Raw genomic sequence first — 23,868 nt, 5'->3', positions numbered from 1 at the left:
GTGAAACGGTCGATTCAAATTTTCTGTTATGTTCATTCTAGTTAAATCAGTGTCCACTTTAGAATATTCATTGCAGTGAATACGTAAATAATGCAGTTAATGTCACTGCATGTATTCTGTTCAGAATTTGTATTGCTTTGCTTTTGATTGCGAACAAGAAAAACGTGGTCATGGCGTCTTACTACAAGACGTTAGGCCAGCTGCAAAGGGGTAACAGCATTTTCGGAATCCAGAACCAGCATCAACGAAATAAACCGTTAATGATTCGGAAATACTGTTAAAATCGGGAGACGTACAACTTATTATTGGTATGACCATGAAGAGTTTTTGTCCTACTATGTTTAAGCCAAATTTGGTATTGGCAGACAAAGTATTTCCAGAGAAAATGGTAATATTAAAGTTTACCACACAGAGAGAGAGAGAGAGAGAGAGAGAGAGACAGAGACAGAGAGAGAGAACCGAACACCGGGTTATAACATAGACTCACTTTGTTTACTCAAGTGAGTCAATAAAAGGACACTGTACGCCCAATATAATGATGCAAAAGCCCTGGGCGATTACAATAAAATGGAAAAAAAATGCAATGACGCGTGCATACTAAAAACACACAAATACACCCGCACGCACAGATCATCCCGTTGTCCATGCGACAAACCCACACCCACTCCACACAAAATGTACACACACACACACGTGCGCGCACGCACATCCGATCGTTCAAGGCAAATGAACATGCGTACGTTTAAAAATAGTAAAAACAATAGAAGTACAATCAAAAATCAACTTGATTGAAACATAAAATTGAAGACAAGGAGTTATTTACTGATTTGTATGGCTGGAAATAAATGAGTTTTCAAAGATGTTTTGAAAGAAGGGCAAGAAACAGTATGACGGACCGGAAACGGGAGTGAGTTCCATGTGGAAGAAGCCTGGAAAGAGAAAGTGCATTTTCCGTGTCATCTGGTTTTGTAGGAGGGAATTTTAATGCAGAAGCTCAGAAAATTAAGGAGACATCATAAATTTGAGCACAGGAGAGAGAAGTTGTAATCTATTCTTTTATCATGAGGTAGCCAGTGGAGGGAGTGAAGGAGAGGAGTGATATAAGCAGATTTGGGAAAGCGGAAGATAAGCCGTGCAGCATGGTTTTGGATTCTCTGAAATCTGAATAACAAGTAGTTGGGGCATCCAGCGAGCAAAGATATTACGGTAGTCAAGCCTAGGTAGGACTAGGGAACAGACAAGGGTTTTTGTTGCACCCTGAGACAGAAAGTGCCGAATAGAACCTATTCTACGTAACTCAAGGTAACATATCTGACAGATCGCGGAAATCTGTCTTTCAAAAGATAGAGTCTGGTCTAAGTAAACACCAAGGTTGCGAACAACTTTTGAAGTTGGATCATTGCACCCATTTAACTGAACAGCTTGAGGAAGTGAAAACGAATCTAGCAAACGTTTAGGAACAAGAAAAATCATTTGTGTTTTTTCGTCTTTCAACTGTAATTTGTTGCTTGTCATCCACGATTTTGTATCAGCAATACATTAAGTGGAGGTGATAATCTGAGAAAGATGAGAGACTGGACCAGACTTCTAAATTTGGTTATCATCCCAAAAACTGTGATGTGATAGAGAATGATGGGATACAATTTCTGAAACAGGTGGTAGAAAGAGAACCGGTCCAAGGACTGATCCTTGGGGAACACCAAATTCCATGGGAACGGGTCTTGAGTGCAGACGGTTCACAGTAACAGTCTGGTTCCAGTTGGGGAGGTAAGAGCTGAACCAAGAGAGAGCCGTGCCAGACACACCAAAAGTATTGGAGAGTCGGTTTATCAAAATGTCGTGATCAATGGTATCAAAGGCTGCTGACAGATCCAGAAGAGAAAGAAGAGAAATATCATTTTTGTCCAGGGTTGTAAAGTCATTGACAATTTTCAATAAAGCAGTTTCAGTGATGTGACCAGCGTGATGAGCTGATTGCAAGGAATAATCCTTACATCCCTGTATAGGGTGGATATATGATAAACGTTCCCAACATATATACCATTTCTACCACTACTGCAACTACTTCTACTGCTACTACGAAGAAGAAGCTGTTTGTTTAAATAGAGTACAATGCTTTCTGAAGAAACTCATCACGCACGCGCACACACACGCACAGTTCAGCTCAGTTCACTCACTCAAGGAGGCGTCACTACGTTCGGACAAAACCATATACGCTGCACTACATCTGCGAAGCAGCTGCCTGACCAGCAGCGTAACACACACACACACACACACACACACACACACACACACACACACACACACACACACACACACACACACACACACACACACACACACACACACACACACACACTGTCAGGAACACAAGGTGGGTAAGGAGCGATAGTCAAATCACACATAACAAGCAGAAGGCAAAACTATCCACTCACCACTGAAACAGAAAGAGAATGCGAATGCGAAATGTTTTATTCAGTTTAGGCCATGGCCCCTTACTGAAGCGGGTAATCATACAGCAGCAAAACAAGGAAGCACAAAGAACAAATGAATGAACGAACGAACGAATCTTTTTTTATTGGGGGAAAAAAGGAATAAGTACAAATGGCTTGTTTTCATCCTGCCCTTACGAAAAGGGAAAACATAACATATACTCAATATAAAAGCATGACATTGCATGAATAAATTTCAATTCTGTCCCACGAAAAAGACGAACAACATGTCCACGCACAGTCAATACTTAGAACAGAAGCAGGAGAAGAAAGAAGAAGGAAGAGAAGAGAACACATACATATATATATATATATATAGAGAGAGAGAGAGAGAGAGAGAGAGACAGAGAGTTTACAACTATGCAGCACAAATTCAGATATAGAAGAATATTTAATACGCATGACCAAATATGAAATGAAATTTTGTGTAGTTCACAGCCAGCCGACATCAAGCGGCCATCGACAATCATTTTTTTTTTTTTTTTAAAGAAAGATGAAATAATTTGATAACTAAACTGTAGGTTTCATACTTGTTGCGAAAGCCACATCATTATTAACTGGTTTCGTTTTGACACATCAATTCACGAGGCATATCAAAAGGAATAATATTGACTTTATTTTATTTTATGATTATTTTTTCTTGAAAACATGATATTCATTTCGTCATTGAATTCCAATGTAAAGAGATACTCCTTTTCGTAACATTTGCAGGTTCCCTCATATTCTCCAACTCAACAAGACTGATTTTATATTCTTACTTGTCTGACAGTATCGCTTTTATTCTGTTGAAATTTGTTACACATTTAACTGTCCTATTGCTAATTGTCAGTTCAATATCAGATTCTGAAATACTTCAATCTCTTTTTTTAAATATGATAAAAATAGAAAAAAAAGAATCTTCATATTCTGCTACTTATATAACTCTATGAAAGAATGTCAGTGTGATATCTGGCTGGTTTATATTATTTCTGTACTCACCGGAGCTGTGTAGCTTTCACTACTGCGATCAATGTCGGTGTGTATGATACGGATCATGCCGTCTGACACACGTGTGGCATAATATTATGCAAGTGGTAAGCAACGCGACTGGCTGCTTATTTCAACCAATGAATTATGAAATGGCGTCAGGTGTATGTGTTCATTGATTTTGCATTTGTTAATAAAGAATTTAGCCCGTGAGGTCCAAACTTGCCTATGATTTTGTTTTGTCATTTCAGATTTAGTTAAACATCAATATATATGTGTGTGTGTGTGTGTGTGTGTGTGTGTGTGTGTGTGTGTGTGTGTGTGTGTGTGTGTGTGTGTGTTCTCTTGCTCCCCACCCCCACCCTCGACCCCTAAAATCCTGAAAGTAAATCAATGTTGAATAATAATCATCTTTCCTCCTCCTCCTCTCCCTCCACCTCCCCCTTCTCCTCATACTCCTCTTCCTGTTTCTACTGCTGCTCCTCTTCCCACCACAACTTCTCCTTCTCCTGATGAATACAGTACTTTTTTTTGGTCTGAAATCACTAAAGTTAATGGACGTTGAATCAAGAACCATTACCACTCCTGTGGTCACTACGACATGATGACAACTTCTATTCTGGCCTCTAGTTCATTATCAGTTTGTTTCTCTTGTCAAATCAACGACTTCTGTTTTACGAAGTCCATAAAGTAATTTTCTTTAATTGTACTTAAAGATTTGTTTGAAATATTTGTCTTTGTTTCCACGCTCCTTCTACCCGGTTTCCCCCCAGCTCGCTATTACCTCCCCCTCCTCTTCTACCTGTTAAACTTACAACATACAAATGTGAAAATTAGTACTTAACCCTTTCACCGCCAAGCTCGCATTTATGCACAGGCGTGGTAGAGGACCGATGTTACTGAAAGGTGACCATTCATTGGTCTGTTATCCATGAACCTACTGCTCTTAATGTTCGGTAGTAGGATAGGGCATATGTTCTATACATCGCAGGGGGGGGGGGGGGGTGGGGGGGGGGCGTGGAATTCCCAGCTATTCTTATCCACTGTCCTTTCTGTTAAACACCATAAGGGAATTTTATACTCTAAATTGACTGGCGGTGAAAGGGTTAAACACAATGTCTACAATCATCAGTATGTGTGATGGGACATGAGACAAAGCTCCATTCCAATCCTTCTGCACGAAAAGCGAACACGTCGGTCAGTATGAATTCAGAGTTGATGTGATATGAAACACGATTAGCAGAAAGAATGTTATTTTCTTTTTTTTTTCTTTTTCAGAGAAAGTGTATCAGTATCAGTATCAGTAGCTCAAGGAGGCGTCACTGCGTTCGGTCAAATCCATATACGCTTCACCACATCTGCCAAGCAGATGCCTGACCAGCAGCGTAACCCAACGCGCTTAGTCAGGCCTTGAGAAAAAAATATAAAAATAAAAATAAAATAAAATAAAATAAAATAAAAACAAAAATTTTAAAAAGAAGAAGAAGAAGAAAGAAAGAATTATGAGTCACAGAGTTTAATTAAACATTGATAGCCACCACGCATTCATAGTCAGTGCAGCATTGCTTGACGTCAAAGTTTGATAGATTTACAAGAAAAAGTACCTTTCTGACATACACAAAAAACATTCAACGGTTTCGTCTCTCGCAATTGTCCTCAGACTCTGTTCATACCCAGCCCCTGACAGATGCTTGTCACGGAAGAAAGCATTCCATGTTGATCGAAATCATATATGTCTTGCGAAGAATTTTCTTTTCTTTCCTCTGTGTGTGTGTGTGTGTGTGTGTGTGTGTGTGTGTGTGTGTGTGTGTGTGTGTGTGTGTGTGTCTGTATGTGTGTGTGTGTTTACTTACGTTTTATTTATGTTCTCAATCCCACAGCTGTCCACACACAATATCGACATTTCCTGCTGTACATCGATGAGTTTCGTGGAAGCTCACGTCCCGAGAAAGGAGTTCGTACGGATTGAACTCTTATCTTGCAGTGTCTTACCTTTCTTTTTTTCTCCCACTTTTTTTTTTATTGTGTTTGGGTGCCTCTAATTTTCATTTAATTTCAAAGTTATTGAGTTCACAACTATCCACAAGCTATCGACATTTCGTTAGAGTGCACCTGTTGTAAATTGATTTTCCCATCACGTATGATGTAATCAGACCCACTGTGACGAATCAGCACGTGAAACAGGCCACAAGACAGCATGACGCTTTCTTGCCTTTATTCTTGGGAGGCTCTGCTGTGTTAGTTATGTTTGGGTAAAGTGTTACTCGGTGCTTTCGGCGCTTGTAATTCAAACTTTTAAACTACTTTCTGGAAATGTTCCGAACTTCGGCCAGTTTTTTGTTTTTTTGTTGTTGTTTTTTTTGGGTTTTTTTGTTCCCCACCTCCCCCCCCCCCCCCCCCCCCCCCCCCCCAGGAATGCTTAGAATCACTTCCGTGTATTGGCTCTCATCTTTCTGTTTAAGTCATTCAAAATCTTAGCAGTGTCGTGAGGAACGCGGCGCATTAAAAACATGTCACGCTTGTTGGATGCATGTTTGTGACGCCAGTAATCAGGACTTATACTTCCTGCCTCAATTCTAAAAGACCACAGCCACGAGGCCACGTTAAGTGGTTGGGAAAATGAGCAAGTTCGAATGAAACTATTTTCTTTCGTGGATTAAAATACGCCACGGCAGCACGCAGAGTCTGTTGAGATCTTAAATACACTTGAGTTCAGGTCTTTTTTTTTTTCTTTAAAATTTTTTTTTCATTTTTTAGTTCTTTCATGACACGGTAGCCCATACCTTTTTTTTTTTTTTTACCATGGTCAGAATCTAACAGTCTGGGAGTATTGTGTGACTAGTAGTTCTTTTTTTATGTATTTAGCTATTATTTATTTACTTTTTTTCTCAAGGCCTGACTAAGCGCGTTGGGTTACGCTGCTGGTCAGGCATCTGCTTGGCAGATGTGGTGTAGCGTATATGGATTTGTCCGAACGCGGTGACGCCTCCTTGAGCTACTGACACTGAAAATGAAACTGACCACAGCATCAGAATAGAAACTGAGGGTAGTTTGGTCACTGCACTGTTGGACATGCAAGTTCAACTGTTCCTCATCCCTTGAAAGAAGACAATGAAAGGGAAAATAAGAGACACAGAACAGAAAGAAACAGACGAGGAGGAATGAGTGGAAGACAGTTTCAGTTTCCCAAGGAGGCGTCACCTGCGTTCGGACAAGCTAGGCAGACGCCAGACCAGCAGCATAACCCGAAGTGCTTAGTCAGTCCTTCAGCGCACGCGTTTACACTTATTCACCTACCAACAGTGGACAGCCCTCTTGTTGCCGTGGGCTCTATCTCAGTGTGCAAAGCGCGGGCTACATATGGGACCTCGATTATCGTCTTATCCGAATGACTAGACGTTTGGTTTGATTTTCCAGTCAAACTTGGGGAGAAAGGGCGAGAGCGGGAATCGAACCCAGACCCTCACGGACTCTATACTGGCAGATGAGCGTCATAACCATTCTGCCACCCACCTCCAAAGAACACCTTTGACGGGACGGCCTACTTGATACGACATCGGCCTCCTAAGCCGGGGATGGCGTGTGGAAGACAGACGGACAGAACCAGAAGGAGGGGAGAAGGAAACAAAGCGAAACCAGGAATAATAATAATAATAATGGATACTTATATAGCACACTATCCAGAAATCTGCTCTCGGAGCTTTACAAAAACGCTTTTGTTAACATAAAACATTATATCTATGTTACATACACACACCAAAATGTGACTACACACACACACACACACACACACACACACACACACACACACACTGCATACATACATTTTAACATACATGTGTATCTAACAGCTACCCTAACACATATGCACACATAGGCAGGCACAAACTTACAGGCACACACAATACACATTCATATACATGCATGTAGTTATGTACACATACATATGTATACACACATAGTCAAGCACAGCTAACGCAAAGGAAGTGGACCTGCCACAATTGAACTTATTGCTGAGGGAAAAGGTGAAGTTTTGAGACGAGATTTAAAAGATGCGAGGGAATCAGAATGACGAAGGTTATCAGGGAGCTTGTTCCACGTACTTTGGCGATTGAAAAGAAAACGATCTGTGTCCATAGGTCTGAGGAAAACGAAGGAAGAAAAACGCAGAAAGGAACGTGAACACGGCGGCGCAGCGAATCGACCAACTAAAAGAAGACGAGGAATGTTAGGAAAACTGTGAAACAGAACAGCCATGCAGGGAAATTTTAAAAAGACTGAAAGGTGAAACACGTAAAAATAACGATTATTGGAAGGACAACTGGACACCTTAATCATGTTGTTTTGCTTTGTGTTTCATTGCGCTCTCTCTCTCTCTCTCTCTCTCTCTCTCTCTCTCTCTCTCTCAAGCGCGTGCGCGCACACGAACACACACATACACACACACGCGCGCGCACACACACAGAGAGAGAGAGAGAGAGAGAGAGAGAGAGAGAGAGTCTCAATTATAAGTGAAGGAATGACGAAATGAAAAAAATGAATGAAATGATCGAATAGATAACCATTAGTGTATGTTGCATACAAAAAAAACCCTGGATAAACCAAAAGAGTATTATACAGAACCAGAAGGGGGGAGACGGAGACAGAAGGAAACAAAGCGAAACCAGGAAAACGAAGGAAGAAAAACACAGAAAGGAACGTGAACACGGCGGCGCAGCGAATCGACCAACTAAAAGAAGACGAGGAATGTTAGGAAAACTGTGAAACAGAACAGACATGCAGGGAAATTTTTTTAAAAGACTGAAAGGTGAAGCACGTAAAAATAACGATTATTGGAAGGACAACGGGACACCTTAATCATGTTGTTTTCCTTTGTGTTTCATTGCGCGCGCTCTCTCTCTCTCTCTCTCTCTCTCTCTCTCTCTCTCTCTCAAGCTCGTGCACGCACACGAACACACATACACAACATACGCGCGCTCGCACACACACACACACACACACACACACACACACAGAGAGAGAGAGAGAGAGAGAGAGAGAGAGAGAGAGAGAGTCTCAATTATGAAATTTATTCAATCAAAACAAGCAGATAATTCCACCGTCAAAAAAAAACAAAAAAAACTAAAATCGCGGCACGCTCTGTCCAGAACGGCTGTGGCCACTGTCTAGCACCAGAAGACACTGATGCACACTCTAGCAGAAGTTGTGGGAGGGGTGTGCCGTCATGTAGATGTGCATGGTGGACAGCACATCGTAGTCACTCAAGCATGTCGGCACGGGGTTCATGAAGGCCTGGAACCACACAGAGATGGAAGAAAGTGTGGATGGAAAAGAATGCTTATTTTTTTTTTTTTTTTTTAAGTGAAGGAATGACGAAATGAAAAAGTTGAATGAAATGATCGAATACATAAAATCATTAGTGTATGTTGCATACAAAAAACCCTGGATAAATCAAAAGAGTATTATACACACACACACACACACACACACACACACACACACACATATATATATATATATATATATATATATATATATATATATATATATATTTCTACAAGAAAGTTAAGGGCCAGGCAGAAAAACTGTCACGAAAAATAGAATAGAATGTAGCAAATTTCACAGAAGCTGATTTTTATTATCTGACAACAGTATGCGAGTTAGAATTCATCAAAATATCATTTCTTTTTAGGTAAATCAAGAACATTAGCCGACCCCCCGAAGCAAAAGTCACAAACAACACGAAATGTCAAGTCGATTCACAAATGTCACTTGAGAAGCGTGTTTGTCCTCCATTTGCAGCCTGGCATTTTCCACATCTCTGCCTCATGGACTGAACAAGTGTTCTGTTCATGTTCTGAGGCAAGGCAGCCCACTCCTGCTGCAGAAAACAAAACGGGTCATGAAGGTCTGCAGCAGGTGGGTGATTCTGGCGCACCCTTCGTCCCAGCAGGTCCCACGAGTGCTCGATGGGGTTTAGGTCTGGTGAACGAGCCGGCCAGTCAAGGCATTGGATGTTCCTTTCCTGAAGGTAGTCCCTGACCACCCTAGTACAGTGGGTTTTGGCGTGGTCATCCATTAGAATGGCTTCAAGACCCATGGCCTGGAGGTCAGGCTCGATAAGTGGCTGAACGATCGTGTCTCTGTACCTCACGCTAGTTAGGGTCCCTTGCACAAGGTGTAGGGGAGTTCTGCCCCTCAAGTGGATGCCTCCCCACCCCACCAGAGAGCCGTCCCCATACCGATTGTGCTCACGGTCACAGCCATCTACATAGTGCTCACCTGGGCGTCTTCAAACACGAACGCGGACATCGTTGTGGGACAGGGTGAACATCTGTAAACAATACCCTGCCCCACTGCTGTCACGTCCAGCGATGATGTTGCCGGCTCCAGGCCAGACCCGCTCGTCTGTATGCCTGAGTCAGTGGAACTCAACAGCTGCCCTCCTGGAACGCAACCCTGCTTCATCAAGGCGAGAGCGAACAGTCTCTTGGCTAATGTTGATGTCAGTCGCTTGTCTGAGCCGCATCCTGAGGTCATTGGCAGTACTGGTACCGTCGAGCAGAGCTGAGAGAACAATGAAACGATCGTCACATGGGTCTGTCCCTCTTGGTCTGCCTGAACGAGGACGGTGTTCGGTGGATCCAGTTGTTTGGAACCTCTCGTTTAGCCGCTGATTTACTGAGTGGCTCACTCCAAGACGTCTGCTCACTTCTCGTCCAGAAATTCCGTCTTGCAGCCATGCCAGGGGTCTGCCGCGATCTTCTGCTGAAAGTTGCTGTCTTGATGGCATGTTTGTTTAATCTCGATTTTAGCCCAGATTTTATAACCAAATGTAACCCTATTCATCTGAAATGTGTCCACAAAACACACCTTATGCTCGTGCCTCTTGCAAATGTTAAAATCAGTCAGTAGTTTTGAAGCTGGGAAACTGCCTTTCTTTGTAAAAAAAAAAATCGTACAAAACCCGCAACTTTCCAGCGCATTTGCACGCCTTAGCTCAAAGGTCAGGATTGAGTATTCCCGGGGTCAATGAGTGTAAACTTTGACTCTGCAATGATCCAATTTTAAATTGATATTAAAAGTCTTCCCTCTTTCTAAAAACGAAGATATCTTAAATAATCTAAACTGTCTCGGTGGCCCTTAACTTTCTTGGAGTAACTTTCTTGGAGCAGTAAGGATGGAAACGTATTCGTGGATTCAACGTTATGTTTAGATTTTTTAAAAAGCCTTCCGACTCAATGGACTATCATTTTCTACGCAAAGTATTGAACACGTATGGTTTGGGAGGAAATGTATGCGTATGGATACAAACGTTCCATACCAATATAAAGTCGGCATTAACAGTTAATGGCCAAACAGTTAATGGCCAAACTTCAGATTGGTTTCTTATAAGAAGAGGCCACAGACAAGGCGACCCACTCTCTCCTTTCCTTTTCATAATCCCGTGTAATAAAAGCAGCACTGACGGATCTAACAGTCTAAGCAACATACCTACATTTATTCTTTTGTTTTTGCATTCAAGATTCTGGAGACAATAAGATATAGATGGTCTTTTTTGTTTGTTTCCTCTGTGTGTGTGTGTGTGTGTGTGTGTGTGTGTGTGTGTGTGTAATGCTACGCTTCGGTCACTTACCCCAATCCTGTCCAGGGGTGGGTGTTCAAATCGCTGTGAAGTCTGATCCATACCCAAGGCCCAGCCAAAGGCGTTCAGCTTGCCACGGTTGTACAGGAGGAAGACAGGCTGAAAGTCTTCACAGCTCATGTTTTCGGTGACGTTGTACCAGTAGTGATTACCTGCCACGGGATGAAAAGAGGAAAAACGTGTGAGGTGATAACCTTATCGTTTTCTGCTGTCCGTGGTCAAAAACTTGTAATAATAATAATAGTATTTATATAGCGCTGAATCTTGTGCAGAGACAAATCTAAGCGCTTTAACGCCAGTCATTCACACACATGCATAACTCTAAAACTGAAGAAACTGATGACAAAGAAGAGCAGGGGAGGGAGGTTATCTTGTGAAGAGGTGGGTTTTAAGGCCAGACTTGAAAGAGCTGAGTGCGGAGACCTGACGAAGCGAAAGAGGAAGTTCATTCCAAATGCAAGAACCAGAGACAGAGAAAGAACGGCGTCCAACAGTGGAATGTTTGAATCTGGGTATGCGTAAACAGAGGGGATCCGAAGCCGATCGTAGAGAGCGAGATGGAGTGTAGAGGTGAAGGCAGCCACAAAGATAGGAAGGGGCAGATTTGTGAATACATTTATGACATAGAGTGCTGATCTTCTACTTTATTCTGTCTGAGACAGGGAGCCAATGGAGATGTTGCAAAATAGGAGTGATGTGTTCAGATCTTTTCTTTCTGAGGACGTCGGGCAGCAGAGTTTTGTATGCGCTGAATGGACTGAATGGATGAATGTAATGTAAAAAGCAAAGTGAGGAAGACTTATAAGAATATCACACACACACACACACACACACACACACACACACACACACACACACACACACATGCACGCACGCTCACAAGCGCACACACATACACACACACACGTCACACACAATTTTGCACCCAACTCCTCATACGCACACGTACGATATCACACACACACACACACACACACACACACACACACACACACACACACACACACACACACACACACACACCGTGAACACACGCTGTCGCTCAAAATGACCCATTCGTCCTTCAGTTGAACATCGTTTTCACTGAAAGTGATACTAGATTTATCAGTCAACATACCCATAATAGGGAAGCAGTAGCCCATGGTCCAGTTGGTCCCTTGCACAGAGTCCTGGAGGTAGGGCATGAGGACAGACTGGGTGATGGGGTCACTGCCGTTCTGGATGTACAGACCTGTGCCAGTGCCTTCCACAGAGTATTCTTCAGAAGTCCGTCCCTCGCTGCAGATCGCGGCTGCGTTGGGGAAAAAAGGTCATCAGGGTTAATAATAATAATACTAATAATGGATACTTATATAGCACAATGTCCGGAAATCTGCTCTAGGTGCTTTACAAAAACACTTTTGTTAACATAACACATTACATCAATGTTACAAACCAAAACGTTACCACACACACACACACACACACACACACACACACACACACACACACACACACACACACAAACACACACACACACTATGCATTCATACATTTTAATATGTGTACCTAACAGCTACCGTCAACACATACGCACGCACAAACATACATAAACACACGTGCGCGTGCGCACACACACACACACACACACACACACACACACACACACTACACATTCATATTATGTATGTAGTTATGTACACATACATATGTATACACACATAGTCAAGGCTTTCAAGTATTTTAGTTTTCTTTTGGTATTTCTCATCGGGGATCACCTATACGTGCGGATTATAGAATGATACGAACTGAGATTTGCGTTAAGTTTCGTTTTCTTTTCCTTTTTTATTTTATTTTTTTATCACAACAGATTTCTCTGTGTGAAATTCGGGCTGCTCTCCCCAGGGAGAGCGCGTCGCTATACTACAGCGCCACCCTTTTTTTTTTCTTTCTTTTTTTTTGTATTTTTTCCTGCGTGCACTTTTATTTTTTTTTACTATCGAAGTGGATTTTTCTACAGAATTTTGCCAGAAACAACCCTTTTGTTGCCGTAGGTTCTTTTACGTGCGCTAAGTGCATGCTGCACACGGGACCTCGGTTTATTGTCTCATCCGAATGACTAGCGTCCAGACCACCACTCAAGGTCTAGTGGAGGGGGAGAAAATATCGGGCGGCTGAGCCGTGATTCGAACCAGCGCGTTCAGATTCTCTCGCTTCCTTGGCGGACGCGTTACCTCTAGGCCATCACTCCATATTGGAATAGTTATCTTAATTCAAAGAGGTACAGTGATAATCCATATAGCAACACTGGCGTGCGTTGCCTCAGGAGACAGCTTACGCAAACCGGAAATCAACCGCTGACACGCACAAAACAGGAAGTCGTTGCAAATCGAGTGTCTCCGGAACATTGCATGGGCAAAATCAACAAAACACGTTCGGTTCATTGACAACTGTTGTAAATGAAACAGAGGAGCAAACATAATTCGTCGATCAATATTTTTTTTTTTTTTTTTTACGATGAGTGATTGTGAACCAGTCTTTTTTTGTAACTTGTCAGAAGAAAAACGGAATGTAGGTATACACAAATTCACTCAATGGGGAAATTGGGGATTTATTTTTTACACACGCACGCGTGTGCACGCAAACATTCTCGCGTACACACACACACATACACACACACACACACACACACACACACACACACACACACACACACACACACACACACACACACACACACACACACACACACACACACACACACACACACACACACACATAGATCCACGCTCAGACAGGCACACACACACATATCTGCACGCAAACACACACACACACACACATAGATCCACGCTCAGACACACACACACACACACACACACACACACACACACACACACACACACACACACACACACACACACACACACACACACCCGGGTCAGTGAAATAAGCAGTCAGAGTGTAGCGATCCCCATCTTCCTGAAAAATGTTTCCCAGTTGCTTGGCAGGAGGGTAGTCGGCTGTCCTGTTGATCTGGGACACAGATTTGAAATGAAAGGAAAATGTGAAGTGAAAGTGAAGAGGAGGTGGCGGGGAAACATACATGCAATGTTAACATTAGCGTTTTTCAACATGTTTACAATAATAATTAATTAGAAAATTTTAAATGAATATATGGAAAACCTTTTCTTTTTTTCGATGTCTTATATTATGTTTGTTGCTTTTTTTTTAAACAGAATGAATGAATGAATCTTTATTTTCCAACGGTGAAGATATTAGCTCTTTGGCCGACTTACACATCTGCCGTTGTTCTAAGAGACACACAAACATGTACGCGTATAAATGTAGTTATACTTAATACTTAATAATACATGTATAATGTACGAGTATAACACAGCGTCAAACTGAGAGACACAACATCGCTCACATCTGTACGGAACGGAAGCGAGTAACACACACACACACACACACACACACACACACACACACACCAAGAGAAAAACAACAACAAAAACCCTAGCATGAATGCTACACATGAATGATTCAAGTGAAATTAACACAGAAAAGTAATGATAAAATTTTAAACACAGATGTAAGAGACATCAGCAAATACGGCAACGGGTAATAGGGATATGGACAGATAGACACATTATGTGAAAGACAGAGAGAGGGAGAGACAGAGGGGAGAGAGAGAGACAGAGACAGACAGACAGACACAGAGAGAGAGAGATGTAAAGATATGTCAGTGTGGGGAAAAGAAAAAAAAGAGACAGACAGACAGACAGACAAGTGTGCCAGAAACAAACGCTTTAAGATAAGAATAACTTTATTATCTCCAGTTAGAGAAATTTGATCAGGTGCATTATCACAACATAGACAAGTACACAACATGGAGACCATAAATTAAAAAAAAAAAAACAGCTGCTATTAGGAATATGACAAAGACACAAAAATACCACATCCACCGTTTCATACATTCATTCCACACATTGCAGGTGATATTTTTAATGTAAAAACAGAAAGAATTAATAAACATTGTTTGAATATAATTATGAGCATAGCCTACGTTTACTTGTCCCATCAGCTTTGGGGCGTATTTCAAAATTTAAATTTGGCTTGTTGGTCTTCTATGACTGCCGACTGTGTACATGTATGCAGTTCCATCTGCGGATTAAAGGTCGCTTCTGGGGTTTCAGCTAGCTGCCTGTTTGGTGATGGTCTATGACGTTGACGCAAGACGTTGCTGAAGGCGATAAACAGTACGCCAGAATTTTCTCTTCCTCCACCTGACTTTGAGTGGTGGTCTGGACGCTAGTCATTCGGACGAGACGATAAACCGAGGTCCCGTGTGCAGCATCCACCTGGAGAACGTATAAGAACCAAGAGCAGCAAAAGTGTTGTACCTGGCGAAATTCTGAATCAGCTGACAGTGAAGTCACTTTTCTTGCACATAGAAAGGCATCATATGTGGAGTGGTGGCCTAAAGGTAACGCGCCCGCTTAGGAAGCGAGAGAATCTGGTGCGCTGGTTCGAATTACGGCTCAGCCGCCGATATTTTCTCCACCTCCACTAGACCTTGAGTGGTGGTCTGGACGCTAGTCATTCAGACGAGACGATAAACCGAGGTCCCGTGTGCAGCATGCACTTAGCGCACGTAACGAACCCACTACAACAAAAGGGTAGTTCCTGGTCAAATTCTGTAGAAAAACAAAAAAATAAAAACGATAAAAAATAAAATAAAATAAAACTGCGCACAGGAAAAAATACAACAAAAAAATGGGTGGCGCTGTAGTGTAGCGATGCGCTCTCCCTGAGGAGAGCAGCCGGATTTCACACAGAGAAATCATCTGGCTGGCTATGCCGTGTCGGGGACGTATTGCACAGACTGTGTCCAGAGCAGCTGACTCCTGAGTCCTGACACAACTTTCTCATTCACCACCACCAAGGACAGTCTTCAATTTTTTTTTTTTTTTCTGCTGGCAAAGCTATAATTTTTTTTTTCCCCCATCCAGATGACTTACCCCACACTGAATGCCAGCGATGTAGCCGTTCACGTCAAAGAGCAGGATGACGGCATAATCATTGTCTTTGATGTAGCGATTCCCTCGGAATGTGCCGTTATCTGTCGAGACAGAAGTACCAGTTACAATATCGTTTTGAATGTTACACAAGCTAGTTCAGATCTGTACTGTACTGTACTGTACTGTATTTATTCCAGTATTTCGCATTTTATCATAATATTGTAACGTATTGTGACCATCACCATAGCTCCCTTTCTCCTTTTCTCATTGCTGACTTTGTCGCCATTGTTGTTTTTATCAAACTTTACATGTATGTTGTTATCAAACTATATATGCAACGGCATGAATGTGTGCATGTGAAAACACACACACACACACACACACACACACACACACACACACACACACACACACACAGAAAGAAGGGGGAGGGAAAGAAGTTCAGACAGAACAAGAACGACACAGACAGAGCTGTACAGAGGGAGGCAAAACGAACACATTACTATCACAATGGCTGATTTGGGTCCATCCCTCGTCCTGTGCATCTACCGCGGTTCTGGGCAGGTCGTCCAACACCCAGGGGCTCAAGGGATTGAGTCCGAACGTCACTGCCAACACAACGCAGCAAGTAAACACACACTCGTGTTCCAAAAAGGAATATGTAAATAATAATAATAGTAATAATGATAATAATGATAGTGATAATATGCAGGCTTATAAAGCGCCCCCATCTAAAATGGGGCTCACCGCACTTTGGAATAAGATATACTGTCACATCTCATGACCAATCAGGTGCCCGTGCTTTAACCCCCCTTGTTCACCCACCCCACTCAGCTAGAGAGCAGTGTGGGTTGTGCTGATTGCACGTGGGTCTCGTGTCAGTCTCAGTTCAGGCTGTCACTGAACTGAGGCCAGCCTCTTCTTGGCTGGTCAGTGACATGATTCTGGGCTTTTCGCTCGCGAATGTCATAGGAGGCAGTCGTGCCTGTCTGGTGTTCTTCAGGGCTGTTTGCCCAGGTTTCTGTGCTCAGTAGTGAGGATTTTTTTCCTCCGAGTGGCTTCCGTTCTTCTGTGTTCGGTGTTCCGTGTTCTTCCAGCCTTCTGGTAGTAGTACCTCGTCTGGAAGTGTTTGCAGTATGCCCACTTCCCTGTCCATCCACTGACTTCCTTACCCTTCCACTGGCCGTCCACTGACATCCCTTTGCTCACACTGCCTACCTTTGACTTCCGACGGTTTGGCGTCGGTTGGCTACAACCGCTTTCCACTCCCTTCTACCGCTAGTGTTCTCTGGTCTGGCCGAGTTTCTACAAGACATTTTACGTTTGTCCTTGTCTTCGTCGTCGTCACTCTGTTCTTCGTCGTCGTCTCGTCACCACTTTCATCGTTGTCTCCGTCTCCTACTCACCTTCATCGTCGTTGTACATCAGTTCGTCATTTCCAGTTTCGTCGTCTTCATCTACTACCCACCTTCATCGTCCTCGTCGCCCATTGTGTGGTGCTTTAGTGCCTCCATCGTCGTCAACGTACTGTCTGTGTCTGTGTATTTCATCTGCTCCGGGTTTTTTTCCTCCAAGAAAAGTGGTTTATTTATTTTGTTATTCGGGACACCATCTGCCTCCGCTTGGAGGAAAGTGATCAGTTGTGATCAATTTTTCTGGTGCCTCTTGTCATGTCAAACATCGTTCACTGATTTATCGGTTTACACTTCAGTGTTGTACTTTGTTGTTTGATCTTCGTGATTATCTCTGTGTATTGGTTGTTTATAAATAATGTGTTGAATGAAAATGTACAAACCTTTCGTCTGTTATAGTCTGTGTTTGTGCTGTCGGGGTGTTAGTGCTGGGTTGGGCGAGGGTTCCTAGTCCGTTCTCCAATAGAGCGTGTCATATACAAATTTAAGACTAAGTGACATGAAAAATATGTAGTAAAAAATAAATAAAATGAAATACAACAAATAAATAAATAGATAAGCAGACATAGTGTCACATCCCATTTGCTAAAATACATATTTCTCACATCAGCCTGACTCCTTTTATAAATAAGTACAGAAAAGACAGGGGGAAATGATTGAGGAATAAGAGGCAACACCTTCATGACTTTCGACATGATTCCTACTGGTTTTAGAAACAGCAAGAACGAAACCGAGAACGCAAGAGACTGGGTGGGGGTTTTGGGGGGTGCGTAGGTAGGGGTGGGGTGGGTTACCAGTATATGCATAGATATCGATCTAAGTCATATATTTGTTGATCGTCTGAATGCAATGTTTGTGGAACCAAAAGTTCCATCCGAAGAAGGCCATGGCGATTGGCGTTTCGTTCTTTTACAATCACAATATAAATCTTTCAAAGTTTCGAACTTTGCCTTTCATCACAAATTTCAGGCTTCGGTCAGTCTTTAAAAAGTTGGGGTCTTTTAAATCAAAACGCATATGCAACACTCCACGCAAGAACTGATTTTCTTCAGGAATAAAAATTGAATTCCTTCAATTAGACGATAGGCTAAATGCATGAGTTGATTCAAATTGTTTGTTTGGGGATTTTTTTAACCCACCATCAAGAAACAAGCTTTTGTAGGAATATTGAAAATATTATGCTTGTTGTTATGTACAGTACTAGCCACATCGGTTCCGCATTTCACAAATATCCAAACAAGTTAACTAAAAGTCACAAGTTCGTTTCTGAATCTGTCATTCCTGACCTAAAAACAGAAAAATCATATTTAGGTAAGGGACATTCAATTTTTACAGCTGAATTGGTGGCCATCCTTATGGCTTTAAATCATCTTGTTGATATACCAGTTATAGTAAGTAATATCCTATTTTGTGTTGATTCTCAATCTGTCTTAAAAGGTTTGCTTCTTTTTGAGAATACTCAGAGAAGATTTATTGTTTGAAATTAGGTATTTATTGCACTCCCTATTTGTGAAGGGTACAAATGTTGATTTTTGTTGGATACCATCCCACACTGGATTCCGTTATAACGACCAAGCAGACAGGGCAGCAAAAAGGGGAGCAAAAAATCATATAGATAGTATAAAAGTATATTGCCCATTGTCATACAAGGAAATAAGCAATATACTTTTATAGGTGCTTGAATTCAAGTCTAAAACCTCGTCAGTTGTCTCTCTCAGACTTTGGTCCGATTCGCAGACCAATTCTGAGCTTAGCCTCAGACTATTATCAAATTCATTACGGATCAAGTATTGTTCTAATGTCAAGTGTATATGCTTTAGTAACCTGACAATTGAGCATATAATTTTTCACTGTAGCTTGATGAAGCCTTTTGTACACGAAAGTGTGTCTTCACAAGTGACTGAGAACGTTGATGTTTTTGACTTTTTGCATTCATTATCAGTTGTTTCGCTTGTCAGTTTAACGACTTCTCTTTTACGAAGTCCTTTAAGTAATTTCCTTTAACTGTATTTAGAGGGGGTTTTTTTGCTTGTTTTGTTTTTCTTCCAAATTTCACCCACATTTTTACCCTCATTTGCCCAGTTTCCCCCAACCCTCCATTCATCCACATCTCCCACCCCTTCCTACCGATAATACTCAGATGTATTCATAAATACTTTAACAAAATGTCTTCAATCACCGATATGTGTGACGGGACATTAAACAAAAAATTCCATTCCATTCCTTCTGTCGAACTCAGTCTTTTCCCGTCTTTTGCTTGCCGTTGCCGCTCGGATATTTCATAGCTGAAATATTCCCTCAGTGACCGACTTTAATGGGGTCAATTAAAAGAATGCATATGTTAGAATAAGAACATGATGGACATATTTGACATTGGCATTTGAGTGGGCGGGGGGGGGGGGGGGTCTTCATTTTGATTTATCTTATTTATTCACTCATTTACTTATTTTGCTGTTTGTTGCTGCTGTCAGAATGATCCATGGACTCAATGTGCACTGATGGACACGTGAAAGCTGTGGACAATGGCGGCCGTCAGTCGGCTCTACCCAGGTAGGCAGCCTGTTATGTAAATGACTCAGTGTTTGTAAAGCGCTCAGAGCTTGGTCTCTGACCGAGGATAGGCGCTGTATAAGTATCCTTATCATTCAATTTTCAACATCAGTCTACTCACCGCTGAGTCCGTTCCAGTCCACATCTGCAACACACACACACACACACACACACACACACACACACACACTTTAAATCAGCGATTGAAGCGTTTGTATTTGTTTTGCTTTCAATTCTCTCTCTCTCTCTCTCTCTCTCTCTCTCTCTCTCTCTCTCTCTCTCATCTGAGAAATTAGAAGTTGAGTATTCACATCACGAAAACGACTAATTAACTTCACCTTTGTTTTCCTCTCACTGAAAGTTGGAAAGGTCGGAAGTAAATACTGTTGAATACTGTCGCGTCTAAGGTATGTTTCGTATATTTTTTTCCCCAGGATTCGCTCAAGTCGACCACCCTCGCACACAAACAGCAGACCACTAAAAATGAAATATATTTTTACATCTTTTATTCACGCATTCACACGATGCCAGAAAGAAGAGGCAGAAAGAGAACGGGATAAAATAATGTATGCTAGCTAGCCTACAGATAGAAAAGAGTGCTACACCCACCCAACTACCCCAATCTATACCACTACCCGGGGAGGAAAAAACTTCCCAAAAGCAAAAGGGTGATAAGGGTGATGGATGACTAATGAGTTTATGGAAAAAAACAAACAAGAAACGAACAGAACAAACTATGCCCCTACAAAGTCATATTCCCTCAACCCTCTCCCCTAAAACACAGCCAACTTGTTCAATTGATGCCGTGGCACAGTCATGGCAACTCAGGTTGGAGTTTGGCGGGGCATGGTCCTCGGAGTGACTTCGGCAGGACAAGGAACTGTTCAAGCAGCTGGTGGCTCAACGGGTAGCAATACCGTGTGGCAGAGACCGGGTGCCGAGTCCGGGTGCTACACTCTGGTCAGTGAAGAGGACAAATTTGAAAGAGACTGGGGGGGGGGGGGGGGTCCTTTCCAGTTCCAGGTGATGCGGAACTATTCCTCCACACTCATCATCTCATTGAAGAGAGGCCACAGGGTCGGAGGGATACTGGGGATCTTTTAGGAGTGTCTGAAGGAACAAATACTCCCTATCCGCCCTACAGAGCGTCGAAGCTCGAGGCGACCAGACGCCATTAAGTTCTGAAAAGTGAATGCCCTTGATGTCTGTATGTTTGGTGAAATTTTACCTTCTTTTACTGAGTGAGGAATCTTGAAAGTGAGCCTGTGCAAGGAGTATGCTAAGCACGTGCAAAAGCGAAAATGACAGGATAACACGGATTGGAGGGGGAGAGAAGGAGCAGAGGGGGAAAAAAAGAAAAGAAAACCAAAATGAGAAAACAACAACTAAGGTGAGATATGTACATGGGTGATCACGTTCGTCACGGCTCGGTGACACTGGTTTGCAGGAGGGGCCTTATGCGCTAAATCCGTGACAAATACTAATCATCTTTTCTCCTCCTCCTCCTCCTCCTCCTCCCCCTTCTCATACTCATCTTCCAGCGTCCACAACAGCTACTACTGCTATTGCAACCCCTGCTCTTCCTACCATTCTACTACTACTTCTGCTAATGAATGTAGGCTACTACTTTTCTTTATGGAATCACGAAAGTAAACAGACGTTGAATCAAGAACCATTACCACTCCTGTAGTGACTACTACATGACCACTTGTATTCAACTGTCACTACACTGTCGTATTTTCTTTCATCTCTCATTGTATTTACTTACGGCTGAAGAAAAAGGCCGAGTTTAAGCCAACCAGACAGCTGACAACTAGGAACACCTTTACGATCATGGTTCAGGGTAGCTGTCGATTCTGAAAATTACACACACACACACACACACACACACACACACACACACACACACACACACACACACAACCGCGCGCGCGCGTCGAGTCAAATTTCATTCAGTCGTGATTTAATCCTTACATCCATGCATAGGGCGTGTATGGGATAAACGTTCCCAACATGTATACCATTTCTACTGCTATTGCAACAACTACTACTACAATTACTACTAATACTACGAAGCTGTGTTGTTTAGATAGAGTACAATGCTTTCAGAAGAAACTCATCGCACGCACACACACACACACACACACACACACACACACACACACAACTGTCAGAAACACAAGGTGCATAAGGAGCGATGGTCCCGGACTACCTAAAAATGTTCGCACGCGCATATTCTAACCTTTCTAAAATGCACTGAATTCACGTGTATCTCAAACACCACACCTAACAGAAGCATCACACACAGCAAGCACAAGGCAAAAATACCCACTCACGACTGTCACACACACACACACACACACACACACACACACACACACACACACACACACACACACAGAGAGAGAGAGAGAGCTCATAACAATGCAGCACAAAGTCCGAAATATAAGAACATGTAATGCACATGACTAGACAAGAAATAAATTAATTTCGTGTCGTTCACAGAACGCAAACCTCAAGCGGCCATCGACAATAATGCAAAAAAAATGATGAAATGAATTGAGAACTAAAATGCAGGTGTCATACATTTTGCGAAAGTCGCGTCATTATTGATATACTTACTTTGACACATCTATACACGAGGCATATCAAAAGGAACATAACTGACTTTATTCTATTACATGATTACTTTTTCACACAAAATAATGCTCGCTTCGTCATGGTATACCAATGTAAAGAGATACTCCTTTTCGCAACATTTGAAGGTTCTCTCATATTCCCCTTCTCACCAAGACTGATTTTACATTCTTACTCGTCTAACAGTATCGCTTTTATTCTATTGAAATTTGTTATACATTTAGCTATTACTAATCGTCAGCTCAAATCGGATTCTGAAAATAACACTTCATTCTCTTTTGTTAAATATGCTAAAAACTGAAAAATAATATTCATATTCTGTTACCGATGTAACACAAAGAAAGAATGTCAATATGATATCTGGCTGGTTTATATTCATATTCTGTTACCGATGTAACACAAAGAAAGAATGTCAATATGATATCTGGCTGGTTTATATTATTTCTGTACTTACCGTAATTGTGTAGCTTTCACTTCTTCAGTCAGTGTCGGTGTGTATCATGCCGTCTGACACACGTGTGACATAATATATACAGGTGGTAAGCAACGCGATTGGCTTCTTATCTCGACCAATGAAGTTGAAGATGATGTCAGGTGTATGTTTTCATTGATTCTGGATTTGTCGAAAACGAACTTAGCACACGAAGTCCAAACTTTCTTCTTTGTTTTGTCATTACAAATTTTGTTCAACATCAAATTCAATCTTTCACATTCGTGGCACGTGTTTTTCACGAGAAATCGTTGTTTGCCCTCGCGTGTTTGGACGAAGTAAAGATAAAATAATAACGGCTGTTGTTTTTCATCATGGTCATTGCGTCAGAGCTTTGTTTCATCGTCTTTCTTTTGAGAGAATTCAGAATGTAGGTGGTACGATACCGTACATGCACGATATTTAAATGAAACATAATATGCAAGTTTTTGTCCAGTGGTGGTGGTTGTTGTTTTGTTTGTTTGTTTTTTGGAGGGGGTCTTTTTTTTTTGCAGTGGTACAAAAGATAGGTGTTTCATATTAAACATAAGCAATAAAGTGTTTATCCTTGTAACATTTCAGGAAATGCTGATGAAGAGACTATCCACTCATTTGATCCTTACTGCTACTCTGTGTCGCAAGAACAGCTTTCATTTTTACAGAAATGTGCGAACATCCATCCATCCATTAATCC

At 41.9% G+C, this 23,868-nt stretch overlaps 2 protein-coding genes across 2 annotated transcripts in view; both read right to left on the bottom strand.

Annotated features, from left to right (window-relative positions):
- Nucleotides 1–3,547, bottom strand: part of LOC143294065 (uncharacterized) — an 18,580-nt gene extending 15,033 nt beyond the window's left edge. The window contains exon 1 of the mRNA XM_076605482.1: nucleotides 3,471–3,547. The gene's annotated coding sequence lies outside the window, so the exon portion shown is untranslated. The remainder of the gene's footprint in view (nucleotides 1–3,470) is intronic.
- Nucleotides 3,548–8,526: 4,979 nt separating this feature from the next.
- Nucleotides 8,527–23,206, bottom strand: LOC143294064 (uncharacterized). Its single transcript, XM_076605481.1, has 9 exons — nucleotides 23,160–23,206; nucleotides 21,837–21,924; nucleotides 20,190–20,213; nucleotides 16,610–16,714; nucleotides 16,107–16,207; nucleotides 14,019–14,118; nucleotides 12,221–12,394; nucleotides 11,095–11,255; nucleotides 8,527–8,750 (listed from the first exon to the last, which is right to left on the bottom strand). The coding sequence occupies exons 2-9, from the start codon at nucleotides 21,901–21,903 to the stop codon at nucleotides 8,652–8,654; spliced, it is 831 nt and encodes a 276-aa protein (XP_076461596.1). The 5' UTR covers nucleotides 21,904–21,924; nucleotides 23,160–23,206; the 3' UTR covers nucleotides 8,527–8,651.
- Between the last annotated feature and the right edge of the window lie 662 nt (nucleotides 23,207–23,868).

This window comes from Babylonia areolata, chromosome 19, assembly GCF_041734735.1.
Source record: "Babylonia areolata isolate BAREFJ2019XMU chromosome 19, ASM4173473v1, whole genome shotgun sequence".
NCBI lineage: Eukaryota > Metazoa > Mollusca > Gastropoda > Neogastropoda > Buccinidae > Babylonia > Babylonia areolata.
This window is presented reverse-complemented; position numbering and strand designations above follow the sequence as displayed.